Genomic DNA, 22,733 nt, shown 5'->3' on the forward strand with positions numbered 1-22,733 from the left:
GTGTGTACATGTGGTTGGAGAGTATTGCAGGGCTCCACCAGATATGTCAAGGCAGTGGAACCATCACTTGAGCGTCCTAAACATATGCTCTACAATGTTCCTGGCTTGTGCTTGTGCTGCATTATGTCCTTCTTCAGTGTGTGTGTGTGTGTGTGTGTGTGTTTGTGTGTGTGTGTGTGTATGTGCGCGTGTGTGCGCGTGTGCATGTGTGCGTGTGTGTGTGTGTGTGTGTGCATTTCTGATGGGTGTCATCATCCACGGCTCCAGTGCCTAGCCAGCATCCCCTACCAGATGGCCATATGGGATGTCCCCCCTGGCAAATGCCTGGAACAGCTGTGAGACATGCTAGATGTGAGCGTCATGATAATACCAGGGTTGCCAGCAAATACATTCATGATAATGCCCTGGGGATTGCACATGACTTGGCAGTTGATGGAGTGATAGCCCTTGCGGTTGAAATAGTCTCTACCCTCTTTACCAGGTGGTGCTTTGGTGTGGACGTGCATGCAGTCTATGGCACCCAGTACCTCTGGGTAGACTGTTACACGGTGAAAGAGATGCATATTGCTGGTCCTCTTCTCGCGCATGCTGGGGAAATATCTGTGCTCACCAGCATGTGTTCGCATGACATCCAGGAACTGGTGGAGTACCCTGGATGCAGATGCTTGTTAGACCTCTATGATGTCCTCAGTAGGTCTTTGGATGGTACCTGTAACTAGCATTCTTAAGACTATACACTCCTTGTTTCAACTGAAATGGGTTCCCCTCTGCTGGCTCTGGGTCTGAGGTTAGGCTGGCACAGCTTGATGAGTTGCTGAAGTAAGTCCCTGTCCACCCTGTAATGCTCTAGTATCTCCAGATTATGTAGCCAGTGGTGGATTACCCTGGGTTTGAGCAGTCATATACATGCATATATTGGTAGTATTTATATGAATATATGTATGTATGTAGTTTGTTTACCAGGGTTGTGTACTGATCACATGTACATACTCCTTTATTTCCTCATATCACACACAAATAAATACACTTCTCCTTCCTCCATTCTCCATTCCCAATACCACACTCTCTCAGTCCAGGATGGTTGTCAGCATTATCCTCCTCACTGGCCTCAGTTTCTAGCATATGACGGATGTGTCAAAGTGACAGCAGCCCCTAACATTTTGACAGCTAAAATTCCAAACTGTGTACACCAATCATGCAGGGTTTGTGGGGAAAACCAGAGTGAAATGTGTTTGCATACTTTATACTATTGTATTGCAAATGCTGCCGATGTGATTGGCTGACTATGATACATTCCATCTGCCAGCTATATTATTTGTACTTGAGTGTCTTTATTCTATTTCCCTTTTTTTTCCTTCCCATTTCTGCCCCTTCTAAGCCCCACTGCCCACTGCACAAACCTGCTGCTTAAATGTACAGACTTCTATTTCCCTTTTTTTTTGTTTTTTTTTTTTACTGTTTCAGCCTCGTGCTGCACTGCACAAACTGTTTTAACAAGTGTAAACATTGCTGAGCAGAACGGGCCCTCCCCGGGACATGAACACACTCTTTTCTTGAAATAGTTAAGCACAGCTAAGCAGCCTCACACACACACACCCTTGCTTAGCTGTGATTAGCTGAGCACAAATAGGAGCCCTAGAGCTCCAATGTGATTACACCAAGCATGACACACACCCTTTTCATGTCAGCTGCTTCTCCTGCTTACCCCACCACATTGTAGCTCCTACACGGTTATGTAGGTGCACACAGAGATGGTCTCCCATTTTGCTATTCAATAAATTTAGCTCACATGCATACCCCACTGCCTTAGACCCTAGTTACCCCACTACTCCGTAGCTTATTTCCTTAGCTACCACTGTTACCTGTTATTGTTTTGGTTTGGCATGCTACCCACTATACTGACATAAGTAATCTTTTGATTAAATTGTCTTTTTACATTTTTTAAATTTTCTGAACAATCTCATTTGCATGCTGCTTCACTCCACTTAACTGGCCGAAATCGGCCAAAAGGAAACCTTTGATTTTTATAATTTTGAAACACTTTTGCATGCCAATGGCCATATTTCTGGCCATTGGCATGCCTAATACTCATAATGCATGTTTTACTTTGAGTTGTCATGCCCCTGTTTTGATTTTTTTCAGAAATGTACACGGTTAGTAACGGAATACATTTCTGCAGTGGACATGGCTCTAACACGGATGCCTGTCTGCTTACTGAATCACTAATTCATCTAATTTGCATGGTTTTCACTAGCAAATGAGATGGTTAGCATCACTCCATTGCATCTGTGTTACAATAGTGCTGGGAGGCTCGTGCATGCCCCCAGCCTTGTTTACCGGATCACTTGGTAGCCATGTTCCATGCTATAGTGGCTACACTATTCAGACATGTAGAATTGCTCATTGTAAGCTTTACTGAATCCCAGCCTATATGTATAAAATCTTTATATGTTTTATATTATTATGAGGAAAGATTATGGAAATGTGTCTTAAAATGGTGGGTTTGTTACTGTAAATGCTAAATACTAGTCAATTCAAAAATATCAACAAATGAAAGTAATAGACTTACCACACAGGGAATGTTTCTCATCAGACTTGTCTTTGCAATGATGTACTCCATCACATGTCAAGTGGTAGTCAATGCACTCTCCATTTCCACATTCAAACTCGGTATACAAGTTGCAAGAGGAATTTTGCACTGAAAAGTATTTAAAATATATAATTACATTGCATATTCTTTCATATTCCATAAAGTAAAGACACCAATAAAAGTTACTTCACGTCTATATTATTCAAATGTAAATAAAGCTGAACAATATACAGTATATCACTTGTAGTCATTACATTTACAAATTTCGATAAGATTGTCATTAAGTCTACAGCCTAAAACTTCATCATCAATATTCTGAAGATTGTATTTTTCCTCTGTGAATGGCATATATCTTTGTTAATGATGAAAACTTAGTACAATTCTGTAGATCAAATAACTCCAAAGAAGTAATACTATGTGAAGTTAAATCTAGTTATCTGAGTATGAGCATTTCCATATTATTAGGTGAAATACTAAATGCCTTTCAATCTGTAGTTATATTGCTTTTTAAATAAGGCCTTCTCACTTTTTAACAGGCTTCATGTTTTAAATTATTATTAAAGAGATCAGAAACCATGCCATCACAGTTTCTTCTATTCAGTTATTGCACATCTGAAGCGATTACTTTTATTCTAGTGAAATGAAAGCTTAAATCATAATTCAATGCTGGTAGTCCATTTCAAGTATGAAACTAATCATTGCAAAATATGACACTAATCATTTATAATGAGCAATGAATCTCCAGTTTTGATTGGATTCATCTTTCTCTTACAGAGAGTAACTTTGCTATTTAACATAAGTTGACAGATTATAATTCATGCCTGAATATTGCAGTCAAGTGCAGTAAAAGCAAATATAATACCAATTATGAAGTACTTGTATTAAAGAAAATCTGTGAATCTGTATATATATGTATGTATGTATATATATATATATATATATATATATATATATATATATATTTATATATATGGATTTACACCAAATTGTTGACGGACCAGATAATTGAATCCCATTTCATCGACACCACTTTATCAAAAATGCCCAGAAGAAGGGTAATTCACCCAGAGTAAACAAACTCTCAACTTTTATGACAAAACATCAAATGCCAAAACAGGTATGTCTCCAAGTGGGTGGCTTTGTCCCCCACACCCCATAACTAAATATACAAACTCTGAGATCACGCTACAGTGAGGAAAGGTCAAGGTTCACCATGGTGGCTTAGTGGTTGTTTACCCTGGGTAAATGGCCGTTGTTCTGGGAGTTCAAAGAAGTGAAGATTTGATAAAGTGGTGTAAATGAAATAGGAATTGATTATCTGGCATGTCGACAATTTGAGGTAGACCTATATATATATATATATATATATATATATATATATATATATATATATATATACATACATATTTTGGTAGTATTTATATGAATATATGTATGTATGTAGTTTGTTTACCAGGGTTGTGTACTGATCACATGTACATACTCCTTTATTTCCTCATATCACACACAAATAAATAAACTTCTCCTTCTTCCATCCTCCATTCACAATACCCCACTCCCTCTGTCCCAGTTCTCATTCTCAAGAGCACCCTCTCTCTTCCCAACTACAAATTCCTCCCTTCTTAAAATAAAACTCTCCCTCCCAGCACCCCACTCACCCCCAGAACCAAGCCAAAGTACCATTTTTATCACCTTTCTCATCTAATCTCAATTTATCCTTAAAACTCCCTGCTCGTTTAAGGTGACATTCATCCTAACCCAGGAATTTAACACTATACTCAATGAATATCCACAGCACCCTCAACAAAGTAATTGAATTTCATGCTTGGATGGCACAACAGTCCCCAGATATAAAAACACTCACTGAAAATTGGCTCAATCCTCTCATCTCAGACAAAGAATTCTGACCACCTGGTTACAACATCCTACGTCTTGACAAACCTAATACAAAAGGTGGTGGACTTGTTATAATTTGCACTAACCACCTCATCCTGTCCCCTCTATCCAACTCTGCCCCATTTATTTCACCCTGCTGAACTCCTAACCACCAACTGAAAATGTAATACCCACAATACACTAACTATTGTTGCAATATATATATACTTCCTGGTGACAACATTGCTGTATTAGAACAAATCCTCTCCTGCCTCACACATATTATAACCAATGAAACTATTCTCCTAGGAAATGTCAACATCAGTTGGCTAGCAATGACCTCAAACAGCCCTAGCTCCTGCATTAACTTGCATTGATACCCACAACTAATCACCACTGCTACCCATATTAATACACCATCTAATTCCACTTCTATTATAGACTGGATACTAATTTCTAATCCACATAAATACCACTACCCCAAATCATTACCTGATTCACTAAGTGGCCACTCACCAGTTGCAGTATATAGATTCTCCCCTCACCAATTCAGAAATTTCCACAAACTCTCCAACATTCACCCGATGCCTTCAATAGCATTCTCCTGTCTACTAACTGGTCCTTTCTAACTCATCTACCTCTTGACAAAGTGGTGCAAACATTTAACTCCATATTTCTAAATGTATTGAACTCCCTTGTCTCCCTCTGAAGAAGTAAATTAATGTCTCTGTTCCCACTGGTTATCTCAAACTACATGGTCTCTAATGCATAAAAGAGATAATGCCTGAAAAATTTGGACTAAACCAACAAAGAACATTGCAACCTTTCCAAAAAACAAACAAACAAACAAAAAAAAAACACATCAATAATGCCAAAAAGAAACAAAACAAACAAAAAAAAAGTTTACAACATAAATTCTGGAACTCCATTAATCAAATATTGCACCCAGGCAAACCTTCAGCTTCAAATCCCAAACAATATTCCCCAAGTGACTGCATCTATATTTAACTCCTACTTCATAGATAATGCCAGTAAACGTATGCAAACATCCAATTCCATTAACTACCCTGAGCTCCCCACCCCCTCTAAACAAAACAACCCATTTGCTCTAAAATCAGTACCTACAAGCTATATAAAATACCTACTTCTTAAACTTAAACCATACTCCCCTTCAGGTGATAACTTACCTCCACTCTTCCTTAAGATAGCTGCTAACTCATTAGTTTATCCTATTTTGATCCTTACCAGCTGCTCTTTAAATTAATCCACAGTACCTTCTATCTGGAAACAATTTTATACTCTACCCATTCACAAAGGAGGTAACTCCACTGAACTATCTAACTATAGGCCACAAGCAATTCTGTCCCCTCTCCATAAACAAATCCTGGACTATCTTATCCATGAAAATCTACTAACCTTCACACAACACGGCTTCCATCCAAACCATAGTAAAGTAGAGAGTGGATTATCAAAACTAATTGGGACCTAGGGTAGTTCGGATAATCAAACTGTTCGGATAATCGATCATATAATTGAACAAGATAAAAACTACTAAAAATGTTTTTGATTAACATTCAACAAGTAAAATAAAACAAATTTACTATATGTATGTACAAATCAGTACAGTATATATTTGTAGTACGAGCTCATAAAAACATGTACAAGTGAATACATATAATGTTTACAAATTCAAACTTTATGATTTTTCCTACCCGAAAACTTTGGAAGGCTATGGTCGTATAATTGACATTTCAGATAATCGACATCCAGATAATCAGCACTCTACCATACAACACAGCCCTCATCTCCTTTACCAACATCATCTTACTAGCCAGAGACAACAAACCCATCTCCTGTCTCTTTCTAGACCTCTCAAAAGCTTTCAACAGTGTCTCAAACCCCTTGCTCCTTGCTGAACTCTCTGACCTTAATCATTCAATTTTAGGAGTCTACTGGTTTGCCAGCTACCTCACTGACAGACAACATCACGTTAAATTGTTTTCCTCACTATTCCCTGCTCTCCCCATCAAGATAGGACTCACTGAAGGATCAGTACTTGGTTTCTTACTGTTCATCATCTTTACAAATCTCCTTTACACATCCTGTCCTTAATCATCTCTAATACAATATGGTGGTGACCCCACAGTAATCACCATCTCTGATAACCCTCATATCTGAATGCCCTCACTCAAAATTCCTTCAAATCTATTGAAGACTGCCTCTCTAATAATCAGCTAATACTAAATCCAAAAAAGACTAAACTTCTGCTATTCCTTCCTAAATCCCTCACCCACTTTAAACCCTCCTTCTATTTTTCTTCCCTCAACAATTCTACTATCATGGTAGAAATGCATACTAAGCTTCTAAGAGCCATCACAGGTGACCAACTCAGATTTGACTTTCATATGGTCCATTGTATGAAAAAATCCACCAAGAACTAGGCCTGCTTTACAGAAATAAAAAATTCCTAACTAATGAGTCTCGACTCTCCCTTACCCATGCCTACCTTTTTCCTAGTCTCTTCTGCAGCTCACAGATCCTTACCAACCAGCAGTTCTCTCACTCTTAACTAAATTAGAATTCACCTATAATAAAGTTGCCAGATTTCCTGAAAACCAAACCTCTAAATCTGGCCATTGTCCCTCTTTCGAAACTGTAAATTTGTTAGAATTCCCACACCAAATGCTTCTTCTTGCAACCGCTGATCATTCATTCCATCCTATACAAGTCCTCATTCTGTCCTAATATCTCCTCACTTATCTCCCTCTGCACTCCTCCCATGAGCCTCACAAGGTCTGATCAAAATGTGTTCGAAATTTAAAAACCAAAAAGATCAATAGGATAAAATGTCTCCAGTTATTATACTACCCGCACCTGAAACAAACTTCCCCTGTCTATTAGAAATATAAAGCATCCTCTAGAATTCAAAAATTCTCTTAAAGACTTTCTAGTAAACACCTGGACACCTGGACATGCCACTGTAAATACCCTCCTTGAACTTCATAATATCTCTTCACCCAGCTCACCTACCATACCAGATCCAGCTAACACCCTCCTCTCAACTTCAGCACATTTTAAACCCTTACTTTTCTGCTCTTACCTCTCTCATCCATCTCAAAACGTCATTACTCCTTACTTCTTCTTTTAAATTCACTGACATGCTTAATATCACCCCTGACTACAGCATCTAAATCTTCAAACAATCCCTTTGTGGTATTTAAAATAGTATTACTAAAGCAGTTGACAAAGTGTTTTTATTATGTTCTGGACACTGACAGTACAAACGAATTTGCTTCAGAACTTACTATTCTGTTCTCCTGTTGTACACATGAATGTATCTTGTAATAGTTTTGACAAATTGCATTTAATATGCTCCGTGTATTCAATTGTACAAACTGATCATCTCTTTAATCTGTGATGTAATACTGTGTTTATTCCCATTAATGGACTATGTATTTGCTATGTTTTTTCTTAATGTGTTAATCTACTAGATATGACTGTTCAGCTTTTCTCTCTTGGACTCCACTAAAAAAGGGCACTAGCTCAGTCAGACTATACTGGTCAACAAATAAATAAATAAATAAATAAATAAATAAATAAATAGATAATATATAAACCAATTTCATGCACAGCCTGGGTAAATACAATCACAGTGTTATGGGTCTCTATTACATAGTCGAAGTTCTGTAACTTCGGCTGACATATGTACAAACACATATGTCCAAAGTTATGGAACTTCGAGTATTCGAGTATGCATAAAAAAATAATAAAAAAAGGAAATACAAAATAAAAGGGTATATGCAGGGGGGCAAGCCCCCCTGCACCCCCACACCACCCTCTCTTTAAATATACCAACTCCTAGGTCGTGCTACAGTGCAGTAATGGAAATTTTCCCTTTACTGCACTGTAGCGTGACCTTGGAGTCGGAATATTTAAAGAGCGGGGGTTGTGGGGGGCAGAGGGGCTTGCTCCCCTGCATATCACCTTTTATTTTCATTTTCCTTATTTTTATGTTTTTATATGCGGTCAAAGTTCCGTATCTTCGGACATATGTATTCGTACATATGTCAGTCGAAGTTACGGAACTTCGATTATGTAATATAGACCCCAGATGTAGGCACTGAAAATGCATAATCAGATGGTTACAATCAATATTAAAATAATTCAAAGGATTGATACAAATATATATATATATATATATATATATAGAGAGAGAGAGAGAGAGAGAGAGTCTGGGAGTTGACTTAGAGAATTAAGAAGCTATTAACAAGCTATTTTCTGAGGTCCAGTAGTGCAAGGTTTGATTCCTTCAGCCTCCATTGCCTGACTGTGTGACTCTTAGCAAGCCACTTAACCAGACAATTGTTTTGGGCTGAGTCTGAAAAAGGTCCATGCAGATCAGTGGTTACTCTGAAAAAATAAATAAATAGTGTAATTATACTAGTTCCTTATCATTATCTCAATATGAAGAGAGAATTGTGAGGAAGAAGTTGAGGAAGAAGAAGGGTAAATGTTAAAGTACTTTTTTATATTTAGTGCTGTAAGAATAGAATATTTATAATAACCAGAAGTTTATAATAAAGTAGTACAGAGATAAATGGAATATTTATGTTGTAGACAAAAGATACATAACCACACTCAGCAGGTATGGAGATGCTTCTAAGGAATCACAAAAAGTTACAACCATTTTTTCGTGTGATTCCTTGGGCAGCCATCACTGAATCACTAACGTGATTGTCTGTGAGATTATGAGTATTAATGGTAATAAGATATACATTACTTAAATCCCCTCTTTTAACCAGTACTGTAACACTGTATTAAATTGTACTACCAATTCATCTTCTAACTGCCACACTACACTATGATTTCTATGTCAGGTTTTTGGCATTGCCCTTCCTGTTGGCATCCTTGTTTAGTTTTTCTCCTTCCTCCTCAAATTCTTGTCCATCCTCTTCATCTCATACGTGGTTTGTAAAGTAGTATACTATTAAGAGTTAGAGTAGATAGATACAGAATATGAGTCATGTGACAATGAGGAGCAGACATGAAAATCCAAACTCAGACGGTTATGATCGATATTACAATAATTCGATGGAGTAATATAATAAATATTGAGTGAAGCAGCAACGTTTTGTGCATTGGTCTTGAGTTTAGTTAGACCTACATGCTTTGGAGTAACACAGTAAATATTAAGATTTATTTTCATACAGAAATAACTCCTTTACCTCCAGCTTTTCCACATTGTGCAGTGCATATATCTTTCTTTCTTTCTTTCTGCTTCTGTATATACATACATATGTACATGTGTACTTTTACATAGTCATATAGATGCACATGTATAGATATCATGCACCTGAACTTTTTTAATGTCATCAGGGGTATGATAAAATGTGCATCTGAGAGGAAATGCAGACATATCTGTCACCATCCTGCCCATATTATCAGCCACGTATCACCAATCCAGCCATCCTCATCATTCACCACAGCTCTTTCTCACTCAAAGTAAAAGATTTCAAGAAAAAAAAAATCAGAGTTCAAGCAAACCAGCTATTTAAAAATGCCTTATGTTTCAATTGCAGCACGCTTTTTTAGCTACTGCCATTGGAAGCTACATTAACTGCTGTATGCTTATTAACAAAACAATCTCCTACAGGAAATATCTGGGTCTCAAAGCATCTTAATCTGGTGTAACTCACCATGAAAATAAGAAATAAAGACACTAAGAAGGCACTATCAGAGAAGAAGAGCATATCTGCTCTGTCAGGTTTGCATATCTCATGCAAGGATCAAAACGCATTGTCCTCTCTCTCCCAGCTAGTGAAGCAATTTGGTTTACATAATAAAGAACACGGATGTTTCCTCCATTTACAGAGTGAAATATCAAAATGTTCCTTCGGGTCTGATAATAATACCCTTTTCATTACTTACAACAATAAGGGAGATTGCTGGGAAGCAAACTGACAAAGGCAGTTGAAAAGCCTCAGACATATACAATCATTTGACTCAACATTCTAGCACAGAAGCTAGATAAGGCACTTGGAAATGCATTTTTAGCTATGAGGAATACTTCTGAGGAGGTCAAAGGAGGACACACAGATCATACAACCAGTAAATAAAATGTTAACCTTTGTGAAGACTCATTATTTTATCCATTGCTACATAATCAAGGGTATTTACAATCTTCAGAACATACATTATATAAGTAGGGGGTTCCTATTATATACTCGGAGGTGTTTTATCAAACACCTCTTCATAGACTGTTAAATAATGAAAACACAAAACTGCGGTTATATAAGCAATTTTTTTCCCTGGGAAAGAAATCTCTTGGCCACCTCAGTTGCTTTGCCATTTTCCACACTGTAGTGTGATCTCGGAGTTAGTGTATTTAGTTAGGGGGTGTGTGTGGGGCACAACCACCCCCCCCATGTTGTATTGTTCGTAGTGATGTTTTTTTTTTTTTTTTTTTTTTTTTTTTAGGGTAAGCAATTTCTCTCCCCAGGGAAAGAAATTGCTTATGTGCATGTTTGCTGTTTTGTGTTTTCATGGTTTATGGGTCGATGAAGAGGTGTTCGATGAAATACCTCTGTGAGTATCTAATATGGACTCTAAGTAGAAGATAGCCGATAATGGTAAGGTGCTCCTCCTCTGAATAGAAAAGGCACCAACAAATGAAGTTTGGAACAAACTAAGTTGTCCCGGGACATCTCCATGTTAGGTTAATATTAAAGAGAGTAAGTGGGTTGGGAGGTGAAAGGGTTAAGTGGAGGCAGGGATGGTTGGAAGGAAATGAAATAATGATGGGGAGGGTCTTAAGTGGTTTAGTCTAGTGTAGTTGGCTTAAGCAGTCACATTTTGGCATGAACGTGCTACCCACCCACCCTCCCTCTTTTCATTGTTGAGGTGTAGGGTTATTTTATCAATGGGGGGAGGCGGAGAAGAGGGATAGGCTTGCCCTCTTCTGTTCCCCCTCTGATGTCTGGATGTTCATTTCAAAGATCTGGGGAAAGGAAATGAGTAGTTGGAGGAAGCTTGCTGAATAGATAAGCAAGCTGAGGTAAGGATGGTGTTTATTTAGTGGATGGTAATTCAATGCATGGTGTATGAAGTGTGTTGAGACGCTGCTTCATAAGTAAAGTAAGCGAGCAGAGGTATGGAGCCTGCTTGTTGGGTAGGGTGAGTAGGTATGCTACCCTGATTAGCATTACAATGAATGGTGTATGAGGTGAGATGGGACGCTGCTTCATAAGTAAAGTGATTAAAGGTATGGACGCTGCTTATTGGGGCAGGGTGAGTAGGTACACTGCCCTGTTTAACATTACAAGGATTTAGTATCTGCTGTATTTAGTATCAATTATATCATGAATAGTTGTAATTAATAAAGTTGGTGATCAAAGCTATGTTATGGAAATCTAATAAAGGTCATTGAATGTAATTTGGTGTGATTTGTGTTATTGAAGGGGACCGGGGCAGTTTATTGGTAAGTTCTTTAACATATACATCAAACTTATCAAAAATCCAATCTTTCAGACTTTAAATTTAACATTCTGACAAATGTTTCCAGCACAAAGTAATATTATTTTGAGTCATTCCACTGACACAACTTACTCATTTCAGTCATTCCACTGATACCATCATCATTTATGATTTTTAGAGGGCAGAAAGTCAAATCTATGTGACAAAAACTTAGAACCAAAAACATCTACACAGAAAGATGTTACCAGGATTTAAATAAAGCAAGTTGAAAGCTTCCACCAGTAAGTCACGGGAAGTAACAGATGAAATTCTGTACAATTCTTTAATAGGTTAGTTAACCACTTTGGTCTTATAGGACATCAACAGAGCTACCACAAAAGAGCACTGACTCAACTATATTCATCACACATGATAGCATGTAACCAAGAGTGCCTGTTTTGGACTGACTGGCTTTTGCAGGGGTGTGGGGTCATGTTGAGTTCCTGGCTTCTGCAGAAACAGCATCTTATAGACTTTAAATTCCAGGAGCTTGCTCAATTTGGTGTGCTACTGCACTTTAAACTTTTTAACATATTAAGTTACCAACAATAAGCAATACAATCTTGTCATCCTTGTGGTAGGTAATATACATTTCACTGCCTTCACTGTCTTAAGCTTGTTGCACTATTGTGATTGATTTTGCTACTGCTTAATGCAAACAATAAAATCAGTGGAAGTCTCATTGGGACTGTGGACTGCTCCCTGCACTCTACCAGTGATCTTTTGGCCCAGCAGGAGAAATTCTGAGTTGCAAAAGAATTGCACTTTGCCCACCAGGTACCATACCCCCTACAGCCTCCAAAACTCTTCACTTTTTTTTCTGTCAAACCTCCTGGAAGCCTTCCCAATCCCATGTATCCTGTTAATCTCTTTTATTTTGCGTACATTTTATTTTTTATCCTCACGCATTATCTACTAAATCTTACAACGATAACCAGATGTGAAGGTTAATATTATTAAACCAACCTCCATCGAGTGTGCCCTATCCAGCCTACACCACAAAGAGGCTTTATTTTATCTCAATATTCTAATCCCTACCATCATTGCCTCTTGGCATTCTTCGGTTGATAATTTGGCAGGCATTGTCCATGTCTTTGGTGTTCCTTGCACATCTTTATTCTATTTATGCTAAGATTTGTGACCAAATTATTATCATAACTGGAAATTTATTATTCAAATATGACATATCTTTAAACATTTTTAAACAGACTTCAGTGTTGGTGATGCAACATAAATAATTTCTTCCTCAATGGATTATTAAGACCTAAAGCCATCCTTTTTTGCTCTTTATGGGACCACTCATTATCAGTAACAGCATTTGGTCCCATTATCCTGAATGCCCTGAATGCTATTCCTTCATGGGAACAAATATGAGTGTTTCTTGTTATCCAATAAATGGGTACAACCTATCAGTCTAGTGCTTCCTCGGTTTGTGCTTGCTTGAAAAGACTTTATTTCATTCTTATTGGAGTAAAATAAGTGATTGCTTGAGAATGCTTGTTGTTTGTTTGCTTGTTATTTCCCTGGAACGCTTATTCCACCTAATACGTGGCTTCTCAGCGCTTCTGTGGATCACTAGTGATATCTGCATTGCTTACTGTACTTATTTCCTTGTTTCACTTGAAAGAAAGTTACTGTTTGTCGTTTTTGCATTTAAGTTACCTGTAACACATTGCACTTAAGTTACCTGGCACTTGCTCACTAAAGCAATTATATAAGTCAGCACTAAAAATTAAAAGCACTACACCCTCACTCCCCACTGGCCCTTGTTTTCAATTATTAAGGAATTCCCAATATTATTCTAGCATGTCCAAAGGTCAGTTGTCAATCTCCTCTCCAGTCCAGCTGGTGAATCTGGGAATCTTGAGGCAATGTTACAACTGCCTCATGTACACAGACAACTCTCTCCTCCTCCCAACAAATTCCAACACATGTGAGAGATGCAACCATATAGCCAAACTGGAGGCTAAGCTCTCTCAACTCAGTACTGGTATAACCAGTCAGGAGGAGAAGGAAACCACACTCACTACAATTCCAGTCTCACATAGACCTACCATGACAGCAAACCAAACACATAATCACACAAAAACATTCTCGGAGGCTCTAAATAAAGATCTGCCTAAGCAGCAGAGACCTCCAAAGCAGACACCCAAGCAACCGCTACCCCAAAACAAAACACATGCAACACATATCTCACAAAGCCAGTGTGCCGAACAGTCACAGCCCTTAAGACTAAACAACACACCTGATACACTTGTAATAGGTGACTCTATCGTCAGGCACACTGACGTCCCGCTCACCAGGCTGAACAAGGAGAGGGTCATGGTGAGCAGCCTGTCGGGCGCTAGGATCCGCCACATAACACAAGCACTCAGGTCACTCCAAGGCAAGTACAAATATGACTCAGTCATTGTCCATGCTGGTGTGAATGACCTGAGACGTACCTCCCTGGACTACATGAAAAGAGACATAAAGGAGCTTTCTGAGCATGTAGCGCAGGCCGGTATGACCCTGACCTTGAGTAGCATCTTACCCTCACCAAGAATGATGCCACAATATGAAGACAAGATGATCAATTTCAACAATTGGCTTAAGTACTGGTGTCATTCAAAGGGGATCCAATGCATGTCAGCTTGGGATGATATGCTCGACAAGCCACGAAGCTTCGCTAGGGACGGCTTGCACCTGTCACCCCTGGGCTTTCGGATATTGGCAAAGGCTCTTGCTACCCCCATAGTGCCTTTTTTAGGCAAGGCTCAAAAGACAAACCCACCTCCACAGGTATCACAAGGGATAAGAAACTAAGAGTAATGCTACTCAACGCCAGAAGTCTAAACCTCAAGATGCACGCACTCGAAACTCTCCTTAGCATGGAGAACATCGATATCTGTGCAGTAACAGAAACCTGGTTCAGGGCTCCCGAGAGCACCCCAGCACTACCAGGTTATACCTCATACCATGCTTTTTGGCCCCAAAACTTGGATCAAACCACAAAAGGAGGGGGAGTATCGATATTCATCAAAGATACACACACCTTCAGGTTGGTGGCAAAGCACGAAGCATCAGAGACTATCCATGTGCAACTAACAGTGGGTAAAACTGCCTTCCAGTTTATAGCCTGCTACAGACCACCCTCCCAAACCCAGGATCCCCACTCGGCCTTTCTGAGAACACTGGAAAATATGAAGGTCTCTCCAAACACCATTACATTGGGTGACTTCAACTACCCAAACATAGACTGGGAGCATTACTCTAGCTCCAACACCTTAGCCCAAAGGTTCCTAGAATTTATAAACTCAAATGCCATGGAACAACTTGTTACCACTCCCACAAGAGGGGAAAACATACTGGACCTGATCATCACCAACATGGGGACTCTATGCTCCAGACCAGAAGTGTATCCCTCACTGGTAAGATCAGACCATAAACTAATCTCACTGGATATTCACATCCCGACCCCACCCCCTGCCCAGAAAACCACAGTAAAAAACTTCTCTAAAGCAAATTTCACACTCCTCAAAACCGAGATGGAATCCTTCAAAGCCCCTGGGCCTGTGGAAAATACGGCCCAGACCGCAGAATCCTTTATAAACGCATTCTATGAACACCTTCAGGAATGCATGGATCATGCGATCCCAAATAAAGCCAAGACCCAATCCTCCAAAGGCAGACGTCCTGTCTAGTGGACCCCAGCCATAAACAAACTATACAATAGAAGGAGGAAACTACTAAATGATAGAGCAAAATCCCAAAAAGGGAAGGCATCACTGATCAGTATTAGCAAAAACCTACGGGCACTCATAAAATTGTCTAAGGCCAGCTTCGAGAGAAAAATTGCACAGGACACTAAGGATAATCACAAGGCTTTCTTTAGTTATGTTAGAAACCTGGGTGGTATTCCCAGATATGCTCAGAATTAGTCCAAAATGACAAAAAATACACTGAACCCACAGACATTGCCAACATCCTAGCTGACAGGTTCAGTGCAACCCCCCCCTTCCCCAGCAAAAGGGCAAATATCTATCCCAGGACAGTGCTGCCCCCCTGACATCTCAGATGCTCAGGCAAGAGCCGCCCTCTCCAAAGCAAAAAACACAGCATCAATGGGACCAGACGGTGTCCCGGGCTGCGTCCTACATGAACTCCAAGAAGAGCTAAACCCAAACATAAAACTACTGTTCAATCTCAGCCTTACTACAGGATATGTGCCCAAAGAGTGGCGTACAGCAACAGTGGTCCCTCTCCATAAAGGTGGTGCCTCAACGGATCCTGGAAACTATTGCCCCATAAGCCTGACTAGCTTGGTCTGCAAAGCTATGGAAAGGATCATCATGGACCTCATAAATAAAGATATTGGGGACCTACAGACACTGCATCCTACCCAGTTCGGCTTTGTTAAGGGCAGATCCTGCCTCTTAAACCTGGTTGATTTCTTTGAAACAGTCACCAAGGCCATTGATGAGGGGAAGGTGGTCCACACAGCCTATCTGGACCTCGCAAAAGCCTTCGATACAATACCCCACTCGAGCATTATAGATAAGCTCACCAGCTTAAATATAAACCCCTATGTCACTAGATGGATTGCAAACTGGCTCAAGGACAGAACCCACATGGTTAGAATTGCTGGAGCCATGTCAGACTCCAAACCAGTTACAAGTGGTGTCCCACAAGGCTCAGTCCTGGGACCTCTCTTGTTCGGTATATATTTCTCGGAGGTAGAGGCCAACACGGAAGGAATGTGGCTGACCAAGTTCGCAGATGACTGCAAACTGGGCACCATAATCGACTCTCCAGCTGACACAAGCATCCTCCAAAAGGGCCTCATAGAAACAGACAACTGGTGCCAGAGCCATGGCCTCAAGCTAAATGCTAAAAAGTGTATAGTCATCCCCTTTGGCAAAAACAAAGTGCCCACAAATTACCACATAGGTGGTAATCCATTAAGTACAGAAGAAGTAATTAGGGACATGGGGACCCAAGTTGATAGCAATCTCTCATTTGACAACCATGTGGCCAAAGTGGTTAGAAAAACATTTTATATAGCCCACCTAATCATGAAGGGATTCACATCTAGATCGGGGAGGTCATCGTGCCTCTTTACTCATCCCTCATCAGGCCCATAATTGATTACAATGCCCCTTTTGGGATGTACCTTACCAGACACCTGCAGCAATTGGAAAGACCCCAAAAGTACCTCACCAAGAGGATCAAAGGGCTCAAACAGATGCCATATGCTGCCCGGTTAAAGAAACTCCATCTCTACTCAGTGGCATACCGCCTGTTCAGAGGCGATCTGTGCCTGACGTATAAAGCCTTGTCCAACCTGGAATTAATGGACATGCTGCACCTCAGAAAATCCAAATTCCATCAAGCTACGTGCTCGAGAGACTTGAACCTCAGCTCTGAAATAAATAGGACATGCTGGAGGGACAGATTCATAACCCAGAGGCTCCCTTCACTCTGGAATAAAATCCCAGTCCAGGTTAGGCAGAGTCCCTCATTGACTCTCTTCAAGAGGAATCTTGATGAGTGGATGGGAGATCGTAGGTTTACCCTGGGTATCACTTCTGTGTCACTGTTAGACAGAGGCACAGTATACTAACTTCGAAAATGGGCATAGCAAAATAAATTTAAAATGGGTGGCGAAAGCCAAACACATTCTGGCTAGGCTTATAAATGCCCTAGGGCAGATAGCCTAGTATGAACCTATGAACCTATGAACCAAATGAAAGGCAGTGTTTTGCGGACTTTCTTTTCTCCCCAGTGCTGTATGATTAAACAATTGGTATACATAAGTTTTAAGTTCACCATACATGGAATTCAGTTATTTTCATGATAAAATATAACTCCATGAAAATGCCTGCTTGTTTGAATTTGTTAATTTTTATGAATGGTTTTGTAACTCTAACAAATGTTTCTATGTTTGTCTATATTTTTCATTGTTTTTGAGAAAAAAATGTTGCTTGACACTTGTTTTTATTACTTGCCTTCTGCTGTTAGTTCTAGCATCAGAATACATTTTTGAGGAAGATAGGTGTTTGCATTTTAAGATTAGTAGGCTGTTTTTTAAATCATTACCCTTAAACGTTTTAAGGTGACTAATAAATATAAAGATAAAATTGAATGCATTTTGAATATTCCTTGTTTCCATAAAGACTAAAACTCTGCATTATAATGACACATTTTAATAGTAATGAAGGGAAATCTTGAGAAACATTATCAGTATAACAATGCTTTCCTTCTATCAGTAGACTATCATGCAAGTCCCTGTAGTGAGATTCTGTTTACATACTTCATTGTGGCATTGTTTACTCATACAGTATGCAAAACTAAAGCCTCGTTAGTGAAATTAAATGAAAACATTATTAAACATTTGTTTTTTACACTGTATGCCACTATATTTCCAAAGTTTTAGTGACACTTTGATCACTTCCATTTTTTCTCTAGCTTTAAAAAATCCAGTTACAAAAGTCTGCCAGCTTAAGTTCTTTACGTTTCAGTTCTTAACATATGTGTAATAGCTTTACATCTGAAATGCATAACATGCTGTCTGACTGCATTAACACAACACATGGTACATCTGTTTATGGTTTAGAGTTTAATATTGTTCCTTTCAAAACATCAGTGATCTGAATTTCAAATATATGACATGACACCATAGTCCATGTTTTAATGAAGTGAGCTGCTGATTCTGCAGCAAGCCATGTGGTGATTTCTGTAAAAAGGAGGATATTAGAATTTATAAACAAGAATCATTTACTTTTACAGAAATTTTTTTTTTTTATAAACATTGACAATTGCAATGCTTAGACAATAACCCTTGATGTGGTTAATGTTTTCTATATGTGTTTTAAAAAGAGGAATTCTGTATAATTTTGGCTTATAATCAGAGTTGCTAAACTTTTAGGAATGAGATCTTTATAAGTGACAAAAGAGCAGGTCAAGATCTCAGGCCACATATATCATGGCATCAGATATGTTATTTACTTATTTGTATATTTAATATAATTTTATCCATTTTTTTGTGGAAAATTTTTATATTACATTCCTGTTTCCATTCATTTCAAAGGCTACAGATTAGGACTTTTTCATTTTCTTTCTTTGTTCTTCTGTGTAGGTTTATGGTTATATTAATGTTCACTGGGGTGTAATGACAACAGTTTACTTCATCTAAGACTTGCTGAGTTAAAACTCACTGAGGAATCAACTGTCTGAACACAACAGGCTGGGAAATAAAATGCATGAAGCACTATTCTTTTTTTTCGCAAGCAAGAACCCGTACTCCTACTTGGGGCAACCCCCAGCCTTGTAAACTTATCTTACAATTCTAAAGATATACAAATATGAAGTTGGGAAAAATCTGTCAAAATGATCTGCCAGCACATACTGGCAATGATTTTGAATAGAAAATAATGTTCTTGGAGGTCAGTTTTACCAGCCTGTGCTCAATGAGTTGCTGCTCTTTCAATTTGCTCTCAATGAGCAGCAGAGCCAAACGTAGGTTAAATAGGGTCAAGTTTGACTTTTAATCTAGCTTAATACAGCTGCATATAACAATGCTTTTTATTTAAGATTTCAGAATATTTGAGTTTGATTTAGGTCAAGGTTTCAAAACTGGTCGGTAGTGTATATTTTGGACACTTTTATATTTGATTAGTTTATTTAAAATTTCCTCCAATTTAAGTAATTGAAAAGAAGAGGAGATGGTGACAGCTGACTGTTATCTACAGGGAGGAAGGCAGGAAAAATATAGATTTTTTTTGCTAGCTGGTTTCACTTTTTTTAATCAATTTTAAGTAGAATATTAAATAGATATATATTTTTAATTTTTTAAAGATAAACATTTTCAACAAGAGCAGGGCATTGCTATATTAGTGGTAATAGCCTTCAGCTATGCATATTTATTAATGATTTAGATGGAAGAATTACATATTTATATTAGTGTATTTTTTAAAATTTGGGAAATGATTCTTTCTTTATATGGACAATTTATGTTTTATTTTAAGTGTCAGTTTGTGTGAGTTGAACAATTTTATTAATGACGTAAGCAAAAGTACAGAGAAGTTAAAGTTTAATTTACACTTCAGAAAAGATGGAACTGTAGTTCTTGATTTAAATATATTGATTTAAATATCAATAAAAATAATAAGCTTTACTGATGTTTGTAAGCTATCCAGCAGTGATCTTCATTTATCAGGTTTCTCATAATGCCTCTTAAATTCTGAATGTATGCATCTATTCCACATTAAAAAAAAATATTGGCAATGAACAGCTGATTAGATCCAGTTCTCTGATTGTGGATGATGAATTTACAAATAAGTTGAATAAATGATTTGACCTTAATATATGACCTTGATTATAATAAATGAAGGAAGCAATTTGTAGAGATTGCAAATCTGAGAATCTGATGATACTGTTAAAGCTATTACATGCAATGGGTTAGTTTTCTAACAAAAATAATTTCATTTCAAAGTCTTCCTGAAAGTGGGATTGGCCATTGAAGTTGCCCAGGATGACATTTGAAAACTGAGGGAAACTTATCAATGCAATAATTGAAAATAATTTAGATTTATTACTAATTTCCTTTAGTTCTTTTGTGAGAACACCAGCATCTGTTATTAGCCTTCCTGTTATTTTAATTGCATGTCCGCAGCCATTGCTTGTGAAGCTAGTTGTATATCTTGTAATGTGTTTTACGTTGACAGTACAAAATAAGATTGCTTAGTAAAATAATTTATGAAAGCAACAAAGCAATTTATAAAAGTTACAAGAGAAATCTTTATGTGATCATTATATAATGTGCAATAATGTTAAAAGATTTTGTTATCCATCTCATACTGATGTGTTTTAGCTATTAGAGGTAGTGACATGAATATGAATTATGCACATTGTAACTTTTGAATATAATATAGACTGCAAATATTTTTTTACTTCATAGAAATAGCAAGACAGTTTCTCTGATCTCAGCAATGTACATATTTTTATGAAGTAGTTTCATAAGCTAAATGATTTTTAAAGATGTTAATATTTGTCATGTTTAGAGTGTTAGGTAATTTTAAGATATAGACACTTGTACTTTAAAAAATTAATTCCTAGCTTTTGTTAGAGCTACAAAATGTGTGTATATCTTTTAGCATGATAAATACATATGGACATTAGTTTCCTTTTTTCAATAGTTTGTTATGATAAAGATTTCTGTAAACTTACTGGTGATAGATAATATTATCTCTTCAGGTCCCACTCTGTTCAATTGATTTATTTAGTAATATATTTATACTAATGTTGAATGAGCAAATACTGCTATTAAATAAAAAGCACACTATTTGCTGGATTATTTAATATTTGTGATTATTACAAGAGGATTATTAAACGTTTATGCAGTAATGAGGGAATAATTTTAAAAGGAAAATATATAACTAAATGAATAGCATTCTATTATTTTTGGCACACACACACACACACACACACTTATAAATATATATATATATATATATATATATATAAAAATAAATATATATATATATATATATATATATATATATATATATATATATATATAAAATATTATATTAAGTATTTATAATTCACGGTAGCCTTTGGCTACTTTTTGATGATTTTTTAGGTATTGGTAAGTAGAGAGGTAGTATAGTACTTTGTCTTTTCAATATGCATGCCAGGAACATTGGTATCCATGACAGGTAGTGTTTTATTAGCAATATCTAAAGCTATAGTTGTAGACTTGACATTGTTTTTGCTGTTTATGAGTGTTAGAAGTTCAGTTTGCAGAAAGGAAGAATTCAAAAAAATGTGGAATGTGGAGGAATGCATTAAAGTCTTATATAGAATTAAATTAATATAGTAAATAAATGTGTCATATTTTCTTTTAAAACATTTTTTTTTAAATACACAGTGCATATAATTTTAATCTATTATCCATTAATGTAAATTGATTAAATAATGGCAACAAAAGGAAACCATTAATGAGATATCTAAAATTAAATAGAGGAGACATTATATTCTTGCAAGCGACTCACTTGATATATATATATATATATATATATATATATATATATATATATATATATATGTGTGTGTGTGTATGTGTGTGTGTGTGTGTGTGTATAAATAAATAAATATATATATATATATATATATATATATATATATATATATATATATATATATATATATATATATATATATATATATATAATAGTTAAATAACTTAGGCTACAAAATATTATTATCTGTTTCTTTTAACAAAAAGAGGAGAGGAATTGCTATACTTTGGAGAAAATCTACTTTGATGTCTAAGGTCAAGGAATCTATTAATGAAACCAAAGGAATGTATACATTTGTAATAATTAAATATGATGGCAAACTCTATACTCTAGCTAATTTTAACTAGATCCTTGTAATAGGTGCAAGAGTGGTTAAAGATTACTTAACTTTTTAACTGCATATCTAGTATAGAAGAAACACGTGAACATTAGCTAAAATACTGGCATCAGCTAAAGCACTAAACAGATGTATTAGAAATAATAATTAAGTTTATTTAAAAGTAAAAGTAGAAGACAAGTCATTATTCTTCACTAATTATTCTTAGGTGCATGGGACACAAACTAGAACTGACAAGATTATTGCCTCCACATATTTACTTAAAGTGAATTATTTCAAAACTATGCATTGTCCTTTATCTGATTAAATTGCGCCAGTTATTAGTACATCAATGAATATAAGGAAATTCTGGAGTACT

General features: G+C 37.1%; 1 protein-coding gene across 1 annotated transcript in view; it reads right to left on the reverse strand.

Moving 5' to 3' along the window:
- Nucleotides 1–22,733, reverse strand: part of LRP1B (LDL receptor related protein 1B) — a gene marked incomplete at its 5' end in the record, with an annotated part of 5,941,474 nt that overhangs the window by 2,501,131 nt on the left and 3,417,610 nt on the right. The window contains one exon of the mRNA XM_044073672.1: nt 2,570–2,698. Within this exon, the coding sequence (XP_043929607.1) occupies nt 2,570–2,698 (129 nt within the window). The remainder of the gene's footprint in view (nt 1–2,569; nt 2,699–22,733) is intronic.

This window comes from Protopterus annectens, chromosome 6.part0 (assembly GCF_019279795.1).
Source record: "Protopterus annectens isolate FY-2018-M chromosome 6.part0, PAN1.0, whole genome shotgun sequence".
In the NCBI taxonomy this organism is placed as follows: domain Eukaryota; kingdom Metazoa; phylum Chordata; order Ceratodontiformes; family Protopteridae; genus Protopterus; species Protopterus annectens.